Below are 24,733 nucleotides of genomic sequence, written 5' to 3'. Positions count from 1 at the left end.
TTGATATAATAGGTGAGATGTTTGAATTGATATAATAGGTAAGATGTTTGAATTGATATAATTGGTGAGATGTTTGATTTGATATAATAGGTGAGATGTTTGATTGGTATATTAGATGAGATGTATGATTTGATATAATAGGTGAGATGTTTGAATTGATATAATAGGTGAGATTTTTGATTTGATATAATAGGTGAGATGTTTGATTTGATATAATAGGTGAGATGTTTGAATTGATATAATAGGTGAGATGTTTGATTTGATATAATAGGTGAGATGTTTGAATTGATATAATAGGTGAGATGTTTTATTTGATATAATGGGTGAGATGTTTGATTGGTATATTAGATGAGATGTTTGATTTGATATAATAGGTGACCTGTTTGAATTGATATAATAGGTGAGATGTTTGATTTTATATAATGGGTGAGATGTTTGAATTGATATAATGGGTGAGATGTTTGATTTGATATAATAGGTGAGATGTTTGATTTGATATAATAGGTGGGATGTTTGAATTGATATAATAGGTGAGATGTTTGATTTGATATAATAGGTGAGATGTTTGATTTGATATAATGGGTGAGATATTTGATTTGATATAATGGGTAAGATGTTTAAATTGATATAATAGGTGAGATGTTTGAATTGATATAATAGGTGAGATGTTTGATTTGATATAATGGGTGAGATGTTTGATTTGATATAATAGGTGAGATGTTTGTTTGGTAAATAATGGGTGAGATGTTTGAATTGATATAATAGGTGAGATGTTTGAATTGATATAATGGGTGAGATGTTTGAATTGATATAATAGGTGAGATGTTTGAATTGATATAATGGGTGAGATGTTTGAATTGATATAATAGGTGAGATGTTTGAATTGATATAATAGGTGAGATGTTTGATTTGATATAATAGGTGAGATGTTTGATTTGATATAATAGGTGAGATGTTTGATTTGATATAATAGGTGAGATGTTTGATTTGATATAATAGGTGAGATGTTTGATTGGTATATTAGATGAGATGTTTGATTTGATATAATAGGTGAGATGTTTGAATTGATATAATAGGTGAGATGTTTGATTTGATATAATAGGTGAGATGTTTGATTGGTATATTAGATGAGATGATTGATTTGATATAATAGGTGAGATGTTTGAATTGATATAATAGGTGAGATATTTGATTTCATATAATAGGTGAGATGTTTGATTGGTATATTAGATGAGATGTTTGATTTGATATAATAGGTGAGATGTTTGATTGGTATATTAGATGAGATGTTTGATTTGATATAATAGGTGAGATGTTTGAATTGATATAATAGGTGAGATGTTTGATTTAATATAATAGGTGAGATGTTTGATTTGATATAATAGGTGAGATGTTTGAATTGATATAATAGGTGAGATGTTTGATTTGATATAATAGGTGAGATGTTTGATTTGATATAATAGGTGAGATGTTTGAATTGATATAATAGGTGAGATGTTTGATTTGATATAATAGGTGAGATGTTTGAATTGATATAATAGGTGAGATGTTTGATTTGATATAATAGGTGAGATGTTTGATTTGATATAATAGGTGAGATGTTTGATTTGATATAATAGGTGAGATGTTTGATTGGTATATTAGATGAGATGTTTGATTTGATATAATAGGTGAGATGTTTGAATTGATATAATAGGTGAGATGTTTGATTGGTATATTAGATGAGATGATTGATTTGATATAATAGGTGAGATGTTTGAATTGATATAATAGGTATAAATAGGTGAGATGTTTGAATTGATATAATAGGTGAGATGTTTGAATTGATATAATAGGTAATAATAGGTGAGATGTTTGAATTGATATAATAGGTGAGATGTTTGAATTGATATAATAGGTGAGATGTTTGATTTCATATAATAGGTGAGATGTTTGATTTGTATATTAGATGAGATGTTTGATTTGATATAATAGGTGAGATGTTTGAATTGATATAATAGGTGAGATATTTTATTTCATATAATAGGTGAGATGTTTGATTGGTATATTAGATGAGATGTTTGATTTGATATAATAGGTGAGATGTTGGAATTGATATAATAGGTGAGATATTTGATTTCATATAATAGGTGAGATGTTTGATTGGTATATTAGATGAGATGTTTGATTTGATATAATAGGTGAGATGTTTGATTTGATATAATAGGTGAGATGTTTGATTGGTATATTAGATGAGATGTATGATTTGATGTAATAGGTGAGATGTTTGATTTGATATAATAGGTGAGATGTTTGAATTGATATAATAGGTGAGATGTTTGAATTGATATAATAGGTGAGATGTTTGATTTGATATAATAGGTGAGATGTTTGATTGATATAATGGGTGAGATGTTTGAATTGATATATTAGATGAGATATTTTATTTGATATAATGGGTGAGATGTTTGATTGGTATATTAGATGAGATGTTTGATTTGATATAATAGGTGAGATGTTTGAATTGATATAATAGGTGAGATGTTTGATTTCATATAATAGGTGAGATGTTTGATTGGTATATTAGATGAGATGTTTGATTTGATATAATAGGTGAGATGTTTGAATTGATATAATAGGTGAGATATTTGATTTCATATAATAGGTGAGATGTTTGATTGGTATATTAGATGAGATGTTTGATTTGATATAATAGGTGAGATTTTTGAATTGATATAATAGGTGAGATGTTTGATTTGATATAATAGGTGAGATGTTTGATTTGATATAATAGGTGAGATGTTTGAATTTATATAATAGGTGAGATGTTTGATTTGATATAATAGGTGAGATGTTTGATTTGATATAATAGGTGATATGTTTGAATTGATATAATAGGTGAGATGTTTGATTTGATATAATAGGTGAGATGTTTGAATTGATATAATAGGTGAGATGTTTTATTTGATATAATGGGTGAGATGTTTGATTTGATATAATAGGTGAGATGTTTGATTTGATATAATAGGTGAGATGTTTGAATTGATATAATAGGTGAGATGTTTGAATTGATATAATAGGTGAGATGTTTGATTGGTATATTAGATGAGATGATTGATTTGATATAATAGGTGAGATGTTTGAATTGATATAATAGGTAATAATAGGTGAGATGTTTGAATTGATATAATAGGTGAGATGTTTGAATTGATATAATAGGTAATAATAGGTGAGATGTTTGAATTGATATAATAGGTGAGATGTTTGAATTGATATAATAGGTGAGATGTTTGATTTCATATAATAGGTGAGATGTTTGATTTGTATATTAGATGAGATGTTTGATTTGATATAATAGGTGAGATGTTTGAATTGATATAATAGGTGAGATATTTTATTTCATATAATAGGTGAGATGTTTGATTGGTATATTAGATGAGATGTTTGATTTGATATAATAGGTGAGATGTTGGAATTGATATAATAGGTGAGATATTTGATTTCATATAATAGGTGAGATGTTTGATTGGTATATTAGATGAGATGTTTGATTTGATATAATAGGTGAGATGTTTGATTTGATATAATAGGTGAGATGTTTGATTGGTATATTAGATGAGATGTATGATTTGATGTAATAGGTGAGATGTTTGATTTGATATAATAGGTGAGATGTTTGAATTGATATAATAGGTGAGATGTTTGAATTGATATAATAGGTGAGATGTTTGATTTGATATAATAGGTGAGATGTTTGATTGATATAATGGGTGAGATGTTTGAATTGATATATTAGATGAGATATTTTATTTGATATAATGGGTGAGATGTTTGATTGGTATATTAGATGAGATGTTTGATTTGATATAATAGGTGAGATGTTTGAATTGATATAATAGGTGAGATGTTTGATTTCATATAATAGGTGAGATGTTTGATTGGTATATTAGATGAGATGTTTGATTTGATATAATAGGTGAGATGTTTGAATTGATATAATAGGTGAGATATTTGATTTCATATAATAGGTGAGATGTTTGATTGGTATATTAGATGAGATGTTTGATTTGATATAATAGGTGAGATTTTTGAATTGATATAATAGGTGAGATGTTTGATTTGATATAATAGGTGAGATGTTTGATTTGATATAATAGGTGAGATGTTTGAATTTATATAATAGGTGAGATGTTTGATTTGATATAATAGGTGAGATGTTTGATTTGATATAATAGGTGATATGTTTGAATTGATATAATAGGTGAGATGTTTGATTTGATATAATAGGTGAGATGTTTGAATTGATATAATAGGTGAGATGTTTTATTTGATATAATGGGTGAGATGTTTGATTTGATATAATAGGTGAGATGTTTGATTTGATATAATAGGTGAGATGTTTGAATTGATATAATAGGTGAGATGTTTGATTTGATATAATAGGTGAGATGTTTGAATTGATATAATAGGTGAGATGTTTGAATTGATATAATAGGTGAGATGTTTGATTTGATATAATGGGTGAGATATTTGAATTGATATAATAGGTGAGATGTTTGAATTGATATAATAGGTGAGATGTTTGATTTGATATAATAGGTGAGATGTTTGATTTGATATAATAGGTGAGATGTTTGATTGGTATATTAGATGAGATGTTTGATTTGATATAATAGGTGAGATGTTTGAATTGATATAATAGGTGAGATGTTTGATTTGATATAATAGGTGAGATGTTTGATTGGTATATTAGATGAGATGATTGATTTGATATAATAGGTGAGATGTTTGAATTGATATAATAGGTAATAATAGGTGAGATGTTTGAATTGATATAATGGGTGAGATGTTTGAATTGATATAATAGGTAATAATAGGTGAGATGTTTGAATTGATATAATAGGTGAGATGTTTGAATTGATATAATAGGTGAGATGTTTGATTTCATATAATTGGTGAGATGTTTGAATTGATATAATAGGTGAGATGTTTTATTTGATATAATGGGTGAGATGTTTGATTTGATATAATAGGTGAGATGTTTGATTTGATATAATACAGGGGCGTAACTAGGGATTTGGGGGCCCGGGGGGATTGACCTCTTAGGGGGCCCCTTTTGCATTTTGACATTCGACATATGACATGAGATAATGTACGCAAAAATATATAAGCCTCAAATCAAATTGGTTCAGTATATCAGTAAACTTAACAAAAAGTAATCATCAAGACTCTTTTAATGAATAATATCGTTGTTTATTAGTTAAATAATGCACAAGTGACAAATCTAAATTGATATCGCTTCACGTCCTGCATTCTGTGCAGCAAAGACATCTATAACATGAACTACATCGATACTTTCTAGTATTTGTGACTTCACTGACATTAAAACCATGATAAGCCTTTCTTGCGTCATTGTGCTCCTGAGATACTTTTTGATGAGCTTTGAGAATGATCTCTCACATGACGTAATGGAAGTGGCCTGAGTTAGCGGTATTCGGAGGAGGTTGCAAAGTCTGAGCACACATAATTCCCATATGAAGCCTGTTTCGTCAATATGTCTATTGGTGATTGTTGATGAAAAGGGCTCGTGCATCAATGACATCATTGAAAAAGCGATTTTCCATTTATTTCATCATACAAACAGGAAAAGTAGCACAGTTTGTCACAAGCGTGTCTTCTAACAGGTGTCTTGGTTCAAGAAGAAACCCAAAGGTATCCATTTTCTTTCCAGCCATTGGAATCTGCCCTTCATCTCCATATGAAATCTGTCCAGCACTTCTGTCGCAACACGTTTGAATTGCAGTTGTATTGACAGTCCTACATTAGAACTCAACTTCCCATCAAGTCTTTTCTTTCATATGGTTGTTTTGATTACAGGGAATCCATAGTATTCACTACCTTCTTTTGATTTTTCGATGGATTGGGTTTTTGTCAGTTTCTCATCATTTTGCAGAAAGCATGAAAGGGTACTAATTTCTTTAGCAGATACCCGTATATGCAGTCCAGACTTTTGTAGTTTCTTCCGAACTATATTAATTGGGCACAGGAGCTTTGACCAGAATTCAAGATAGGCAAAAAATTCCTAATTTTCAACTGCATGAAGAAGATTCTGTGCTAATATTATATGGCATTACGTCATTGTTGGTTGTTTATGTTTTGTGCGGAAGCAAAAGGATTCAGAGTATACAAAAGTGGGAAAGATCCATATCTCGTTATGCTCGAGTATAGAAATACTCCGATAAGTGGACTGCCGTATTCACCATCACAACTGCTGACGAGTAGAAGACTCAGGGAATCATTCCAACTGATCACTATTGAAACCATTGGTAGCTGAAAATGCAGAGACATTACTCAACGAACGACAGATGAAAAGCTAAGTGAAATACGATGCAAAAGCAAGACTACCTAAAGATTATTCTGTCGGAGAGTTCGTCTAGGTCAAACATGGCAGAAAGCAGTTGTCATAAAAAAACATTCAGCACCCAGATCTTACATCATAAAGACAAACAATGGAATAACATACAGAAGAAATCAACGCTTTTTAAATAAGAGTTTCGATGAAGATATCTCTGGGTACTATGATACCGATGAAGACAATGAACTGCAAACTGTTGCTACAAACGAAACAGACAGTTATAGACCAACGTCTAGAGAACTTGTTCAGTCAAGACAACCAGAAGTGGACGAATTGTTAAAGTTCCTAGTAGACAGTGCCGGTCGCAGTGGGCGCCGCGCTTTCATAGGCCCCGCGCTAATTCCAAGTGTACATTATTAAATTAAACAACTATAACGTATATAAAATAACAGGGTTTTCGCGACCTCCTGATTTTTCAGGGCCTCCAGGAAATCTCATGAAAAGGCAAAATATACGATAAAGTCCTGAACTTTTTTTGAATTTATTCAAATCTCCTGAAGAATAGACGAAATTGACATTTTGGGGTGCCAATAAATAAAACTGGCATTGCGAGCTTTCATTTGATAAAAATGTATTGCAAAGACGAAAGTAGGCCTATTTTCTAATTCAAAAAATAATAATTTTGACATTATGCTTATCCCTACCCAGACTAAGCCCCGCGCGATCCGTTTCGCATAGGGCCCCGCAAATGCTAGGGCCGGCCCTGCTAGTAGATATCACTATTAAGAACTTTAAAAGGAAGGGTGTGATAATAACTTCAAGAGGAAGGATGTATTAATATTATATGATATTACGTCACGTCATTATTTTTTGTTTATGTTTTGTGCGAAAGCAAAAGGATTAGATCATTAGATGTAAATAAAAAGAGAGAGTTTCCATTGGATTGAGGAAAGATGAATAAAGGGGTAATAACTCGAGTGTGAAGTTTAATTCTGAAATTATAGACGCCAAACCCGAATAATGGACAATTTTAGCATTGTTAAGAATAACTTTTAGTTATACTCGATTCTGTAAATTTTGCTTCAAGGTTAATTAGTGTAGCCATATAATACTCGCCATTTAGATCTATTATTAGTAAAGGTAACAAGATACCTGGAATTCGCTGTATATCATGCAGTTTTATTCGTGGCAACAAAGTTTAAAATAGATGATACAATGCATATTTAAAAACTGATCTGTGCGGCAAAAATATTTTTAAAATATCTAGGTTTAGTCTTTGTGATAAATTTTATCCATAAATGTTGATTAAAAAAAGACACTCGTTGACATTATTTGTCAATCAAATATATTAATTTATGTATTTACAAATAAATTTCGGACACCCATTTGGGGGCCCCCCCTAGGTGGGGGCCCGGGGGGATTTTGAAATTCTCCCCCCCCATCCCCCCCCCTTAGTTACGCCACTGATATAATAGGTTGATTTTGACTCTGTTTATCAACTTGCATAAAAAATATGGATCACTTCTTCTAAAAAGTAAATGTTTCTATAGATATATCATATCAGTGATATATCCTGTATACCATTCCTTCTATTTGTGCTAAAACGATTACTTGTAGCTTCCTTTGCAAAGTGGCTTCATTAGTTCCAGATGAATTGGGACAACCCATAAAGAGAAATTAGAGCATATCGCAAATGTGCACCGACTGTATTATTCTCGTTATCGAAAATTTCGTGTAAGTATTTTAATCAATTTACAGCTCTGTGACTGGACATCATGAAGTCATAGTTGGTTATTAATATGAATATAATAAAATAATAAAATATTTAAATTGTTTTTGTTATAAATTTGCAATAATTGTAAAATTAAACTCAAGCTGTTTCTACCGGAAGTTGGTCCCCTATTAAAGTCTATGTTTAGCGATGCAATCGACTTCTAATAGTCAAACAGTTCAACAATTCTTTGATATGATCTTCCTGGTTTCTATAAGCTTATGTCAATCAAGCTTAGCTACACGTCTGTCTGATTCGACCATTCCCGCGCTTCTCATCATCGACATTTCCCCCCCCCCCCCTCCGGTTGTGTATTTATGTTTCTTGTGTGTTGTGAACTGTCTGTACTGGTGTGTCAAAATGGCGTGGTGTCCAGGTCAGCTTGTGTGTGTACTGTGTTATTGTGAATTATTTTTACGGGGATGCCCAATGGAACTGAGTTCCTTGCGCTGGCAGAGATGAAAGAAAGACCCCCCCCCGCTCAGGCTGTTTCATAACCGTTTCACAAGAGTTGTTTTCATGTGCGGACCCCCACCCAGCAACTGTTTAAAATGAAAGGCTTCGGCCTCACCCTCCAGCCCAATTGTCTTTGGATTAGTACCCCGAACAAAAAAAAGATGTAATGGTTTTCATCGGCTTAGAACCCTCTCAGAAAGTAAGATTGCTTTCATTCAGGAAGTAGCTTCCACTAGCCTAGTCTCGGCTCTAATGATTGTAACAAATCTGGTGCTGTCTGTTATTGGCATCACCACAGGCAAATACTATACATAAAACCAGTTTTATTTGGTTCTTAAATAAAAAACAAACAAACAGCTGACTTGGTAAAAATAAACTGATGACACAGCAAATAAAGTAAATACAAAATCTTAAGAAGAAACACATATTTTGTTGTTAAGAAACGCTCAGTCCATTAAAGTCATATTCTCCTTCCTCCGTCCTTTGTTAATTGTGTCGTGTCCTCGCATTGAATGACCGAAGCTAGTTCGTTTTTCATACCTACGCTGTGAAATGTGAGCCAGGGGTCCATTCTGAATGATTAGACCTGATCAGGGGAGATAATAAGACTAACCTTGCACTGGGCGTGCTTGCGACTAATATCGCATAGGCTACGTCTTCTTTTGGAGTCTCGCACTTGCTGGCCAGGTTCAGCACTAAATTAAATGTTTATTAAAATGGGGAGGGGGGTGGCGGCTGAGTGGATAACTTTGGCTTCCGAACCTGGGGTCCTGAGTTAGAATTTCGTTGAAGACTGGGATTTTGAATTTTGGGAATTCCATGGTGCTCCTGTGTCCACCCAACTCTAATGGGTATCTGACTTTAGTTGGAAAAGTAAAGGCGGTCGGATGACCTTAACATCTGCTTCATAGATCACATTGTCTGAAAGGGGAAACTTTAAGCTTGAAAAACTCGAAGCAGGACGTTTTAGCGCCGCCGTTTTGGCGCCGCCGTTTTGGCCCCGCCATTTTGGCGCGAAGGTCGTTTTGGTGCGAGCCGTTTTGGCGACGGGACGTTTTGCCGCGAAATACATTATGTACGTTTATTGTATTATTTCTTTTAAAAGAATTATTCATATCTTTGGTCTAGTCTTACACCAAGATATGTTGGATTTTCTTCTTTATTTATTGGCTGAGAGTCTATTTTTAGGATGTAGTTTCTTTTTGCTGTTTTGTTGCTGTGGCTAAAGATTGAATAAACTGACTTTTCTTTGTTTATTTCCATTTTCCATAATTTTGAATACGTGGAAATAGTTTTGGGGGCTCTATTTAGTTTGGATCTTGTCAGCACTGGATATTTCTCTGTAGTCTAAATTAAAAGGTCGTCTGCATAAAGTGCCTTATTGACCGAAATGAGGTCCGGGAGGTCATTCATGAAGATTAGAAAGAGAGTGCAGCTAAGGGCGGAGCCTTGTCGTAGTCCTTCTTCCAAACTTTTTTTTACTAGAGATGGCACCTTCGAATCGGGTTTGGATGGTTCTGTTTTTTAAGAATGCCCTGATCCAGCTGTACATTTTTCCATGGATGCCCATTTTTTTCATCTTCAAAAATATACCTTTTCTCCACACTCTATCATAGGCTTGCTGCAAATCTATACATACTGCTGTAGTGTGCTTGTTTTCATGAAACCCTTCTACTGTGTCCTGGATAAAACGAAAGAGGTGGTCTTCTGTTCTACTTGCTTTCCTGAAGCCAGCTTGTGCATTGTGGAGTGAGCAAGTACTTTCTAGCCACCAATAAAGTCGGTTATTGATCTTTTTTTTCTGCCATTTTGCCAATGTTGGATTTTAGAAATATTGGTCTATAAGCTTATAACAACTCACTCTGTCTGTCTGTCTGTCTGTTTGGTCCAAATATTAAACTAGTTATTTCTTCCGCACTTATTTTCGGATCAAGTTGAAAAATAACGCAATTATTTATAGACAAAGCAAGAGAAAAGAAATTACCCATGAGTGAAATAAATATTAGTTAAATATTGGTAGTTAATTATTTAAGTTGATATAAAAAAAGGGAATGACTTCTACATTATTGAGAAATCTAGTTGTAAAATGTAGAGTTCTTTCCCTTCTTAAAGTATTTGAAAAAAGAATTGTATTTTTGTACAACTCACTCTGTTAGTCTGTTTGGTAAAAAGTGTGTACACGTAATTTCTCCCACACCCAATCTCGTATCAAGCTGGAATTTCGCATAATTATTTCATTTACCTGACAACACGCGGATCAATACAAGAATAACCAATTAGTTAATTAACAATTGGTAATTAATTATTTTATTTGGTATCAATAAGGGAAAAAAATGGTATTCACTAATGTAGTGGTATAAGTTGAACTAATCCTCTTTATACTTTGTAGAAAGAAATAGTTCACCGTTTGAAACTTACTATAGATCATTGAAAAATTTCTATTTTGAAAAGCACTTCTCTGGTACAGTGGTGTGGGTTTGTGGAGGCTAAAGCCCGCGAGTTCAAATCCAGAGTGCTCAAAAATAAATGCAGATAAGAAGTGATCACGGTATCATTCACACTGAAACTCACTTATCCCCCCCCCCCCCTTAAACCTTTCCCAACTGGTCGAGACAAGTGATAGAATCATACCGTTTCAAAAAAGCTAAAAGCATGTTATTGCCCTAAACAAAAACAGTTGGTAAAAACATTTATAATCGCACAGGTTTGTTATTATTGGTCTAGATCTTTTACAAATTTTATTACATGACTGATCCAAACGAATTGATAGGCCTACAACTTCCCGTAATATAAGATTCGTTTTTTTTGGTGATCTACCCTGAACTTTTGGCTATCTTCATTGTTGGTAACATTCGTGTGTTACCATGAACAGTTGAAAATGAAATACACTGAACCTTTCATGGAGTCGTCTTGAAATAGTGTTGTGGACAATATTAATGAACCTTATAATTTAAGGTGATTATTCTAGTTTTAAATACTAATTAAGTATTTATTTGAATTATACTATAAGTATTGATTTTTCACATCATACTAAATGTACTTGTATCCATTTATCATTATCATTCGGCATATGTCGTTTCATTGTATAAATATCATTAGATAAATTTATAGTTTAATTTAAATCATCATACACATCGTTTTATTAGTTTATGTATAACTGGGTGTGTATGGTGTGTCTGTTGGGCTGAATCTTGGGACTAAAAGTAATATTAAATTATAAATCAATTATAACACACGCACATTGCAATTCATATTACTTTTAACACCTAGAAAGCTTAATAATTTATTAATTAAATCTTAAAGCCATGACAATAACGACATATAAATAACAGTATATTCAACTCACAAAGACTAATTTCAAATTATTTCGAAAGTAAAACGAAAACTGAAAATATCATCAAAGCAAAACGAAAACTGAAAATATCATCAAAGTAAAACGAAAACTGAAAATATCATCAAAGCAAAACAGAGAATCGCAACTGAAATTGATGACATAGCATTAATAAAAAGTAAACTAAAATAAGTTTTAAAAAAGGACATCATTAGCCTGGTGTAACTAGCAAGTGTAAACCACCCTGGGCGAAATGTAGGACAGTACAACTTAATCTAAAAAAATGTGTCTAATGAGCTGTCTAACAACCATAGTAAGTTTACAAGATATAACAACGGAAATGACACAAAGAGGAGGCTTGGTAACAATTAGCAAATTTATGACACAAAAAGTAAAAATCTATTTTTGTACACAAACAAGAAACTCGGACCAGAAGGAAGCCCAGAGAACATTCTGGGAAGTTTAGGTCAAGAAGGAAGCCCAGAGAACATTCTGAGAAGTTTAGGTCAAGAAGGAAGCCCAGAGAACATTCTGAGACGTTTAGGTCAAGAAGGAATCCCAGAGAACATTTTGAGAAGTTTAGGTCAAGAAGGAAGCAAATAGAACATTCTGAGAAGTTTAGGTCAAGAAGGAAGCCCAGAGAAAATTCTGAGACGTTTAGGTCAAGAAGGAATCCAAGAGAACATTTTGAGAAGTTTAGGTCAAGAAGGAAGCCCAGAGAACATTCTTTAGAAGTTTAGGTCAAGAAGGAAGCCCAGAGAACATTCTGAGAAGTTTAGGTCAAGAAGGAAGTCCAGAGAACATTCTGAGAAGTTTAGGTCAAGAAAGAAGCCCAGAGAACATTTTGAGAAGCTTAAGTCAAGAAGGAAGAGAACATAGTGAGCAGTTTAGGTCAAGAAGGAAAGCCAGAAAAAATACAAAGAATTTAAGTCATAAAAGAAGCCTAGAGAAATTACTGAGAAGTTTAGGTCAAGAAGAAAGCCCAGAGAACATGCTAAGAAGTTTAGGTCAAGAAGGAAGCCTAGAGAAGATGCTAAGAATGTTAGGTCCAGAAGGAATTTCCGAGAACATGCTAAGAAGTTTAGGTAAAGATTGAAGGCAAGAGAACATACTGAGAAGTTTAGATCAAGAAGGAAGCCCAGAGAACATACTGAGAAGTTGAGGTTAAGAAAGAAGCCTTCAGAACATACCCAGAAGTTATGTCAATAAAAAAGCCCCAAAGATTATACTAAGATGTTTAGGTCAAAAAGGAATCCCAGAGATTAAACTGAAAATTTAGGTCAAGATGGAGGTCCACAGAACATACTAAGAAGTTAGGTCAAGAAGGAAGCCCACGGAAGTTAAGTCAAGAAGGAAGCCCAAAGAACATAATGAGAAGTTAGGTCCAGAAGGAAGCCCAAAGATTATCCTTAGAAGTTAGGTCAAGAAGGAAGCCCGAAGAACATACTGAGAAGTTAGGTCAAGAAGAAAGCTCAAAGAACATACTAAGAAGTTAGGTCAAGCAGAAAGCCCACAGAACATACTGAGAAGTTAGGTCAAGAAGAAAGCTCAAAGAACATACTGAGAAGTTAGATCAAGAAGAAAGCCCAAAGAACATACTGAGAAGTTAGATCAAGAAGAAAGCCCAAAGAACATACTGAGAAGTTAGGTCAAGAAGGAAGCCCAAAGAACATACTGAGAAGTTAGGTCAAGCAGAAAGCCCACAGAACATACTGAGAAGTTTAGATCAAGAAGAAAGCTCAAAGAACATACTGAGAAGTTAGATCAAGAAGAAAGCCCAAAGAACATACTGAGAAGTTAGATCAAGAAGAAAGCCCAAAGAACATACTGAGAAGTTAGGTCAAGAAGGAAGCCCAAAGAACATACTGAGAAGTTAGGTCAAGAAGAAAGCTCAAAGAACATACTGAGAAGTTTAGATCAAGAAGAAAGCTCAAAGAACATACTGAGAAGTTAGATCAAGAAGAAAGCCCAAAAAACATACTGAGAAGTTAGGTCAAGAAGAAAGCCTAAAGAACCTAATGAGAAGTTAGGTCAAGAAGAAAGCCCAAAGAACATACTGAGAAGTTAAGATCAAGAAGAAAGATCAAAGAACATACTGAGAAGTTTAGATCAAGAAGAAAGCTCAAAGAACATACTGAGAAGTTAGATCAAGAAGAAAGCCCAAAGAACATACTGAGAAGTTAGGTCAAGAAGAAAGCCCAAAGAACATACTGAGAAGTTAGGTCAAGAAGAAAGCCAAAGAACATACTGAGAAGTTTAGATCAAGAAGAAAGCTCAAAGAACATACTGAGAAGTTTAGATCAAGAAGAAAGCTCAAAGAACATACTGAGAAGTTAGATCAAGAGAAAGCCCAAAGAACATACTGAGAAGTTAGGTCAAGAAGAAAGCCCAAAGAACATACTGAGAAGTTTAGATCAAGAGAAAGCCCAAAGAACATACTGAGAAGTTAGATCAAGAGAAAGCCCAAAGAACATACTGAGAAGTTAGGTCAAGAAGAAAGCCCAAAGAACATACTGAGAAGTTAGGTCAAGAAGAAAGCCCAAAGAACATACTGAGAAGTTTAGATCAAGAAGAAAGCCCAAAGAACATACTGAGAAGTTAGGTCAAGAAGAAAGCCCAAAGAACATACTGAGAAAATTACATAAAAAAGAAAGGCCACAGAACATACAAGAAGAAGAAGACGAAAAAAAAAAGCCGATTGACGACGTGACAATGACGCATCAAGAATGAAACTTTTTATCGGCTTTACACCTTGCAGCAGACTATCTGCTACATCTTATCTGGACACCTACTGGTCAAAATGAGAAGGATAAAAGTAATGAGGATGGAGCAGAAAATGCATACTATACAGACAATAGTATAGTATTGTTACAAATGACAGCGATAGGTAGAGGTAAATGTATGACCCCGGCGAGATAACACAGCAGCGGGTGTTCTCTGGAATGTACATGTATCAACAAAGACAGGATGTAACGTGTCCTTACGTGTTATTCCAGAGGATACTAGCCGTGTTTGCGCAACTTTGGACAAGCGATTAGGGACTCTATATAAGCCAGAGAGTTAATGTGAAAGTGAGTCGTGAATGAGTCGTCGGTACTGTTGTCTACTGTGCGAGACAGTAGAAGAGAGATGTGTACGACTCGATGCAAGTTAACTAGGGTAGAGTTAACTGGAGTGGACTACTGTCGTTAAAGTCTATACAGCGAACTACAGTGGACTTGAGCCGTTACAGTCGATACAGTCGATGTAAGACGTGTGCGGCTCTGATTCGGTAGACTTGAGTACGACTTGGTTCAGCTTTGGGAAACCTGGAGCGACACTGGGAAGTGTGTCATTGGTCTGTTCTGTGGAATACGGCTCGAGGAAAGTTGAGAAGAGATGAATTGCAACGAAGTATAGCTAACTGTAAACTGACATATTGTACAGTCTTCTACGCTACATGTTACAGTAATAAATTGTTAGAGTTAATAGTCATTAAAGTTATATGAAACTGAAAGTTTAGTCGTCAAGTTCTTTGCTGTGTTTTTATTTGGGTGCCAACTAATACATCTAGCCAGAAGATTCAGAAATACGTAACAGTATATTAAAAAAATAACATCTCTATGTGTTCTATAAATTATCATCGCCAAAACGACAATCGCGCCAAAAAGGCTGCGCCAAAACGTTGAGTAAGTGTGAAACGCAAACTTCCTTTGTAGTCTTGTGTTTTCTACTTTCCTTTACTAATAGATCAAAAATAATTTTGAAACTGTTGAATATTTTAGGTCTATGAATTTGTTATATGCAAAGGGATCAGTCGAACAAGGGAAAAAAAAAGCAGACGTTCAATGGTACACGTCTTTTCAGCTGTCAATGTTGTGGCACTCAATATGGCAATCAAAAGTATAAACGTTCAAGTGGCCCAGTGATTATCGTTTCTATATGCATTTTAGTGTACAAAAGTTCAATATCATAGACTTATATAGTATATCTAGAATGGAAATGGGAAAGAAATTCTTATTCGCGATTGATCGATTCACAGACCTAAATATATAGATTTTTATGTACGTAACTCTTTTTCAAGCTGTAAGGGATGTCTCCCCAATCAATCTTTTCTGTTTTAGAAAAGTAATGATCTTTAGTTTTCAAAGTTTAGAAATAATGAAAAATCATTTTTCGGATTTTCTTTAATATGGGCTATTAATCACAGAACTATATATTCACGCAAACATATGAAACATAGCCATTTCCTGTTAGTTTTATTTGAGATAATGTTTCAAAAATCCTAGATTGAAATAATTCATGTCTGTTGATTTTAATCATATTGTGTACATTTAAATAGATTGATTACCTAGATCTTTCTAGATTAGGTATCTAAAAATTGCAAAACAATAATTATGAGACGAGAGTACTCTTTTTTTTTTGATGTTCAATTACTATATCGAGATCTAAAAATTAAATTATATGTTAAAAAACAACAACCTTACTTCTTTAAACTACCTTACAAAACTACCCCTCGTTTCCTGACGAACATTCTTTCATTAGACAATACCGTAATGAATCGCGTACTAAAAATTAATTCGTTTAATTGTTTACTTTATAATCCCATCCCTAGATCTAAAACTCTAAGATGATAAAACTTCTCTTCGCACAGATAGTTTTATACTTTAATACATAAACATACTAATTATAGTCCATTCATTTCATATTTTGATCAAATTAACATTCAAATTTGGTTTTCTAAAGCATTTTACGAAAGCTGCGAAGCTGAGTTGAGATAGGCCTAGATCTATATTCATTCATGAATCACGTACTAAAATTATTTCGTATAATTGTTCACTTTAACAAAGTTATCGCTCTTTTCGTTTTTAATTGATATGAATGTATCGGCTTCGGGTAAACCCATTTTCGCAAAACTAATTTTATTTTCTTAGCGAAAGAGAAAAAACTTGAAAGGATCATTAGCTAAGTTTAACATACATCTAAATCCAATCCACTAGATTAGTAAACACAAACTTAGACCCGCAGGCTGCGGGTAATGTCAGGCTAGTAATATATATATATATATATATATATATATATATATATATATATATATATAAGTCTATGATCTATTTATTCTTTAATCTTTTCTCTAAGAATTTTAGTGTGCAAAGATAGTTAAATATATGTCTATATATCTATGTTTATTTGTGTGCTAGTAGGTCTACAAGTTTCTTTAAAATTATTTTTATATATGTTTGTTTAAAAGTATCACTATATATGTTTATTCAAAAGAAGGTCTATATATCTTAGTTCGTTTAGTTCATTTGACAAGACTTCGCAGTATTACAGTTCAATCAGTCATTGTAGATTAATAAGATAGGGAGTATTAATGTGGATCAACTCCAAACAACTTGATCAAGACAAGTCTCGTGTGTAGGCGAGGAATTCTACGCGTTGTTGAATTATCAACTAGCTCTTAAATAAGCCAAATATTTTTAAAGAAACATTATTATTATTATTATTATTATTTATTATTATTTATTTATCAATTCATCCCAGTGGCACTACAGACCAGGGGCGGACTGGATATATGGGCATTTGAGCAAATGGACAGGTAGGGCCTCCGAAAGGCGAGTATTAAATTGTTAAATGTTCTTTAATATGCTCTTACAAAATTGGCCCTCTGAGCCGGTCTGAGCGTCGTATTAAAAAAATATTTTCGGGCTCTACACTAGTCTACACTACAGTCTAATTAAGACTAATTTAATGTAACAAATTTCCCGAAATAATATTATAGCCGCCACCCGTAGGCAGTGCTACTATGAAGCCTCATTCTATTAAACCCAACACACTTAGCCAGGAATATAGAGTTCACTGTATGCGTATAGTTATCTAGTTATCAATACATTATCAAACTTAACAGAATGATTTTGAGGATAGGTATGATTGGATGCCCATCATATGATATACAATTTGTGGGCCGAATGGTATAGAAATGCCCGGGCCGACTTTGACACCCAGACCGCGCCTGCTACAGACTATGGAGGGCCCTGTCCTGCTCTAGCACATCTCTCCATTCTGATCTATCCTGAGCTTTACGTCGCCATGCCCGGATTCTAAGCTGTTGTACATCTGCCTCTACGTCATCAAGCCACAGTACTCGTGGTCTGCCTTTGGGGCGCCTGTCTTTTGTTTTTTGCCGGTGAACAATCTTTGCTCCTCTGTTCTCTGACATTCTTTCGAGATGACTTGCCCAACGTAGTCTGTTCTCTGACATTCTTTCGAGATGACTTGCCCAACGTAGTCTGTTCTCTGACATTCTTTCGAGATGACTTGCCCAACGTAGTCTGTTCTCTGACATTCTTTCCAGATGACTTGCCCAACGTAGTTTGTTCTCTGACATTCTTTCGAGATGACTTGCCCAACGTAGTCTGTTCTTTGGCATTCTTTCGAGATGACTTGCCCAACATAGTCTGTTCTCTGACATTCTTTCAAGATGACTTGCCCAACGTAGTTTGTTCTCTGACTTTCTTTCGAGATGACTTGCCCAACGTAGTCTGTTCTCTGGCATTCTTTCGAGATGACTTGCCCCCAACGTAGTCTGTTCTTTGGCATTCTTTCGAGATGACTTGCCCAACGTAGTCTGTTCTCTGACATTCTTTCGAGATGACTTGCCCAACGTAGTCGGTTCTCTGACATTCTTTCGAGATGACTTGCCCAACGTAGTCTGTTCTCTGACATTTTTTCGAAATGACTTGCCCCCAACGACATCTTTTCCTTTTTTCCCGTCACTATTACAAAGTTTATATCAACTCATGCTGTTTGTTTGGTAAAAAGTTTGTACACGTTATTTCTACCACGACAATCAATGGGTGTGGTAGAAATAACGAGTACAAACTTAGCAGATATTCATTGGCATGAATCAATAAAATGAGGATGAGGTTGCGTGTCAATGTGTTATGCGCCAGGAGGCCCATTGACTCCGACTTCAGCCTTCTTTTCTTTCTGGGTGTGCTCCCATAGCCTTTGATCATCCAAGATCATCTGCAAGGCAGCAGGTGTTTATTTTCGGAGTTTTCTCTCCTAGATGAACTGCTATCCCTAGCTAACGGGTTTCATCTACCCGGGTTTAGAGTTAGAGCGCCCTATACTCGCTTTTTACAATCATTTCCCTGGATTTCTGAGATGTTTTTAGTAAATATTCTAACCACTGGAATACTTCACCTCATCCTCCATGACTGCAAACCAGTTGGTCCGCGGCTGTTTATTTGCTATTCACAGCTAACCCTTATATCTAAGGGTCTTTCCCCTATCCGCCACCTGGGGACGCGCTTGGTAGAAGGTGGTAGCTCCCCCCACTTAAAAGAAAATCTGATTACAGACCAACAGAGCTCAAGGAAATAGTGAACTGTTTTCTACATACCAATTACCCTAGCAATCAGGGGATCAGAGTTTACACGTATGGCTCATCCCATAAAGCCACCACAAATGGAGGAGCTGGAATACTTATCGAATGGCCAGATGGAGGAAAACTAGAAAAATGCTTTGCAACTGGAGAGCTCTCTGACAGTCACAGAGCAGAAAGGGAAGCACTAGCACTAGCTGCTACCATGCTAGCAAATCATCCAAGTTCTCCTCACAGTCAGATTGTCTTTCTAACAGACGCAAAATAAACCCTCCAAAGCCTGAAAAACTCTGATTCCCCTTATATTAAAAACCTCAGAACAGCACTCGCAAAGCTCAACCACAACAGCAAAAAAACTGTTATTCAATGGATACCAGCTCACATACAACTAGCAGGAAATGAAAAGGCTGACACACTCGCCAAGAGTGGGAGACCAAACTCACAAGTAAACTCTGCACTCTATCCAGAAGAAATGAAGAAATTAATTGTAGATAAAATAAATGAGAAATGGACGAGCTCCCATCCAAATCACAAGAAAGATGATGCTTACTATAAGCTATCCCGACAAGACCAACGTCTAATCTTTCGACTCAGGACCGGACACAACAGAATGCGACAACACATGTTCCGAAAATTGGAACCAGTGAAATCTGCCCATGTGGAGTATCACCAGAAAATGCCGACCACGTCCTCCAAAACTGCTCTCTCTACCAAGAGGTCCGTATAAGACATTGGCCCCAAATCACCCCAATAGAAAGAAAACTATATGGAGAGCTCCCTGATTTGGAAACCACTGCGCAGTTCATCTCATGTATTGGTCTAGTCATATGAACACTCCAACATAACAATGAGAACGATGAAGAAGAAGAAGAAGAATCAATAAAAAAAACAACACCAACAAGGGAATTTAATCTTTCAGTATTTGCAGATATGGCTAAATGTGTAGGGTTTGGCACCTTTAGAAAACTGCACTCGTTATTTCTCCCACACTCATTCTAGGGTCAAGAGGGATCTTTAAATAATTATTTTTGTAACTAACGTACATGAATCTGTTTAAAAAATAACTAATTGGTCAATTTATTATTTTGTTCTGAATCGACTACAGGAAATAGCTTCTACATTATTAAGAGTAAGTGCAGAGTTATTACCTTTAGATACGTTTTTTCAAAAGGATTTTTTCATACATTTCTAGTTATAACTACAAACACTATCTTAGGTTAAGACACGAACAAATACACACACACAAATTGATTTAGATTTTAGATTTATTTGCACATCGGCAAATTTAGGCCTTGTCGTCACAAAATGATGCACACTCTTAACTTTGCACTTGAAAAGCGATAATCCATTTGATCTGACCAGCATTTTCTTTAACACTAACTCTTTCCTTTCTTCTCCTAGCCCCGCCTTTTAAATCAAACAATTGTATCGTTTTCTAAGCACACACCCACACATACATACACACACACATACACACTCCCTCTCTTGGAGGAGTTCCTACATATTAAATTTAAAGAAAACATTTGTGGTGGTCTCCAGTTGGGATTTGGAGATCCTGATTTCGGTATCAATTCACTTTAGACATCACAATTTAAATTTCAGGGTTTAGAGAGACTCTTGAAGAAATACAAACAAAGAAATTTAACTTCACTTTGAAAGTCGGAGATGCAAGCTACAATGTACAAACCACGAGGACGTAGAGATAGCGCCATGAGCCTACACAGTGCTAGACTGGATAGCAACATGAGCCTACACAGCGCTAGACTGGATAGCGCCATGAGCCAACACAGCGCTAGACTGGATAGCGCCATGAGCCTACACAGCGCTAGACTGGATAGCGCCATGAGCCAACACAGCGCTAGACTGGATAGCGCCATGAGCCAACACAGCGCTAGACTGGATAGCGCCATGAGCCAACACAGCGCTAGACTGGATAGCGCCATGAGCCAACACAGCGCTAGACTGGATAGCGCCATGAGCCTACACAGCGCTAGACTGGATAGCGCCATGAGCCAACACAGCGCTAGACTGGATAGCGCCATGAGCCTACACAGCGCTAGACTGGATAGCGCCATGAGCCTACACAGCGCTAGACTGGATAGCGCCATGAGCCTACACAGCGCTAGACTTGATAGCGCCATGAGCCTACACAGCGCTAGACTTGATAGCGACAATGTTCTCATTGCTGTCTACTTTTGGAACGTAGTCCATATTCATTGTAACAGACGAAATAGAGAAAACCGACCGGCGGCGTAGCATACACCGCTATTTTGCAGGGCCAACCTTAGGCCACTGCAACCTATACGACCGCAGTGGGCCCAGCACTTTTATAGGACCCGCGCTAATTTTAGGTGTATACATTAATAAATTAAACCATTTTATAAGTCATAACGGATTTCCCGCGGCCTCCTGTCGATTTAACAGGAGCTCCTGCAAATCTCCTGAAATTGCAAAATATACGAAAAAGTCCTGGAAATATCCGGAAATTATTAAAATCTTTTGAAAACTCATACCAATTTCTGAAATATACAGACGAAAATTGTCTTTTTTTTCACTCTTAAATTACCTAGGATAACTCCCTCCGTCCGAATGGCAAAAATTAAAGAGTGATCTTTTCATTGTGTCCAAACTCTTGAGCGTGCTCTGTCGCTTCGATAGTTACTACAGAGTAGATTACTCCCTCCCCCCCCCCTTTTTTAACGTGAGGTAGAAATAAAAAAAAAGAGTGCTATCGCAACGGTCCTGCCCTGCTATGTTGTGACTACGTGTTCTCCCCCCACCCCCTCTTGTTTTTTCGTGGACTATCCGCAGAGTGATCTTTCCTTTACTCCTTACTACTCGTTTAAACTGTTGAGGGAAGAAGAGAATTATAGATATAGATACTTTTCTAACAGCAATCCTTTTTATGAAGGAAAGAATCGCACAATCACTGAACCTCTCAATACTTGTTCTATGTAAAACAAAATTAATTAATGACCAGTAATTAATTAACTAATCGGTTAATTTTTTGATTGACTTGTGTATTGTCTTCAAGTAAAGTTCCCCTTTCAAACATAACAATCTATAGGGCAGATGATGTAAAGGTCATCTATTTCTATGGCCCATTGTAAACGAGTGTGTCATGTGGCCAGCTCAATAACCAACCACATTTATTTCCCCCCAACTAAAGTCAGGTACCCATTAGACATGAATGGACTCAGAGGCACCCTAAAGGTACAAAAATTAAAAATCCCAGCTTTCCCCAGGATTCGAATCCGGGACCCCTGTGTTCAGAAGCCAAGTGCTTTACCACTCAGCCACCGCGCCTACGTGTATTGTCCTCGACAATGTATAATTCTGCAAAGTTGCAACTAGAACTGAGAATGGGAAGTGGGCGATTAGGACGTGTACAAGGTTTGTACCAGACAGACAAAGAGATACGGACAGACAGACAGAGAGAGAGACAGACAGACAGACAAACGTAATGAGTGATATTAATTATGTAAAAATAAGAAGAAAAACATTACGAAATCCTTTTTTATACAACTATCAATTCACTAAAACCCAAGAAAATACTCATTACATACCAACGAATTTTCGTAACCACCCTTTCTCCATGTTTTTTGTTTCAATAAAAGTTAAACTATTCTATTGGAATGTTAGCTTTAACGTGGTTGTTTTTTAAATTAGCAATTACACATCACTATATTAACATAACATTTAAAAAGCCTATACTCTAAAAGGCTCATTACCTAGTTTGTTTATCAAATCATAAACGTTTACGCGCGCAAGATCTAAGGACAATATATAGAATGTTAATACCTTCCTATTACAGCAACAGAGTAAGAATTTAAAAATAGAAAATGGGATCCCGAATTCATTTTTTCTGTTCTTAAATTGGAAGCAAGCTAACCGTAATTTATCTATATTTAGTTTGCCAGCTTTAATGTTGAAGATTTTTTTTTTCATTTGTTTTGTTTCAGTGCACCTTTAGTTTCTTCTTTCACCCTGTATGCCCCAGAGCCCTCCCACTACCGCCCTTTGGCTCCCAGAGCCCCCCCCCCCCTCTATTTCACGAGGTGGTTAAAGCAAGTACCAAGAACACAGCATGAAAGAAGAAAAGGGAGGTAATTACAAGTAAGTAACTGCTGTGAGTTACTCGAGAACTCTGTTCTGATGTCCAACTCAAGCCCAAGGCAACTAACGTCAAGATGGCAGCTGTCGTAAACACTAAAGATAAATAGATTCTGAACACTTTGCGACAACTGCTTGTAACGGTAGGATGTACCATAAATTGTTCGTAGTTCATGCAGGTTCGCGTTGTTGTCTGTGGTCGAAATGGGGATGGGGGTCATCGTAGGTACACTTATAAGTTAAAAATAAGGTCAAAGTTCAAGGTAAAAATCACATAGTTGGTATAGTGCAGAAGTTCCCAAACTTTTTTGTCTCGTAGACCCATTGCCATGTTTTTTAGTTTTCCGTAGACCCCCTGAATTTTTTTGAAAATTCATTAACTTCAAATGTGTTTTTCTTGCAGATTCTAGGCCATATGTATACATTGATGATATTCAAATTAAAATAAAGCAAAAAATTAATATGCATGACATGAAGTGACTTATAAAAAACAACAACTATTGGTGGAAAAGTTTGATACTAAAACTTCCATATTGAGCTTCAATTTATCTTCTCGACTAGATAATGTTTGACTAAGTTAAATTTGGAAAAAAAGAAAATTCATCCTGTCTAATGCATGCTACCTTCATTTAATCCTCACAAGAAACACTGAGATTATGACTTCGTTTTGACAAAATTTATAGCAGCAAATTAACCACATTAAATTTATGAAACAAGTCTATTAAACAGACTATTTAAGAGTCCCGCTTTTTTTTTTTTGGTTTTAAAATAGGATTTTAGCACCTAAAAACTCAGAATATTGTCACACTGTTTAAGTCACACATAAGTTTTTGGACAACTCTCATACTTCAGTGTGAAGGAGCCATTGATCAAAAAGTTCTTTATAGATTTCCTGATTCATAACAAAACGAAAAATATAATATCTTATCTTATATAATACAGACGTTACTTCAAATAGTAATAAAACACTATATTATCAGGCAAGGTTAACTAGTCCAGCTGTTTTTTTAGGAGTATGTCATTTGCAAGTAATTACATAAGAACCTTTCAGTGTCCTAACTCATCTACCATTACACCTCTGAAGTAGTTTGAACTGTATTGTTACATTGAGGAATTATTTTTATCATGATATCAGATATAGTATTGTGTAAAACAGGTTGTAAAATGGTTGTCAAAGTCTATTTTTTGCCTATAGTGTGCATTTTTCTAGAGTTTGATAAAGTAAAGTATTGTAAAATGTTTACAAACCTCTTCTCTTTTGTGGTGTTTAATCAAACATATTTTCTACTGTGGCTCTATTCTGAACTTAAAGTGTTCAAAAGTATTTCAAATCTCAATCTATTTTATCATGTTGTCGTT

General features: G+C 35.1%; 1 protein-coding gene across 1 annotated transcript in view; it reads right to left on the bottom strand.

Annotated features, from left to right (window-relative positions):
- LOC129928392 (sarcoplasmic reticulum histidine-rich calcium-binding protein-like) overlaps positions 1-18,326 on the bottom strand; it is a 116,357-nt gene extending 98,031 nt beyond the window's left edge. The window contains exon 1 of the mRNA XM_056042619.1: positions 18,090-18,326. Coding sequence (XP_055898594.1) covers positions 18,090-18,326 — 237 coding nt within the window. The remainder of the gene's footprint in view (positions 1-18,089) is intronic.
- Positions 18,327-24,733: the final 6,407 nt, after the last annotated feature.

The sequence above is a fragment of the Biomphalaria glabrata genome, chromosome 9 (genome assembly GCF_947242115.1).
Source record: "Biomphalaria glabrata chromosome 9, xgBioGlab47.1, whole genome shotgun sequence".
In the NCBI taxonomy this organism is placed as follows: domain Eukaryota; kingdom Metazoa; phylum Mollusca; class Gastropoda; family Planorbidae; genus Biomphalaria; species Biomphalaria glabrata.
This window is presented reverse-complemented; position numbering and strand designations above follow the sequence as displayed.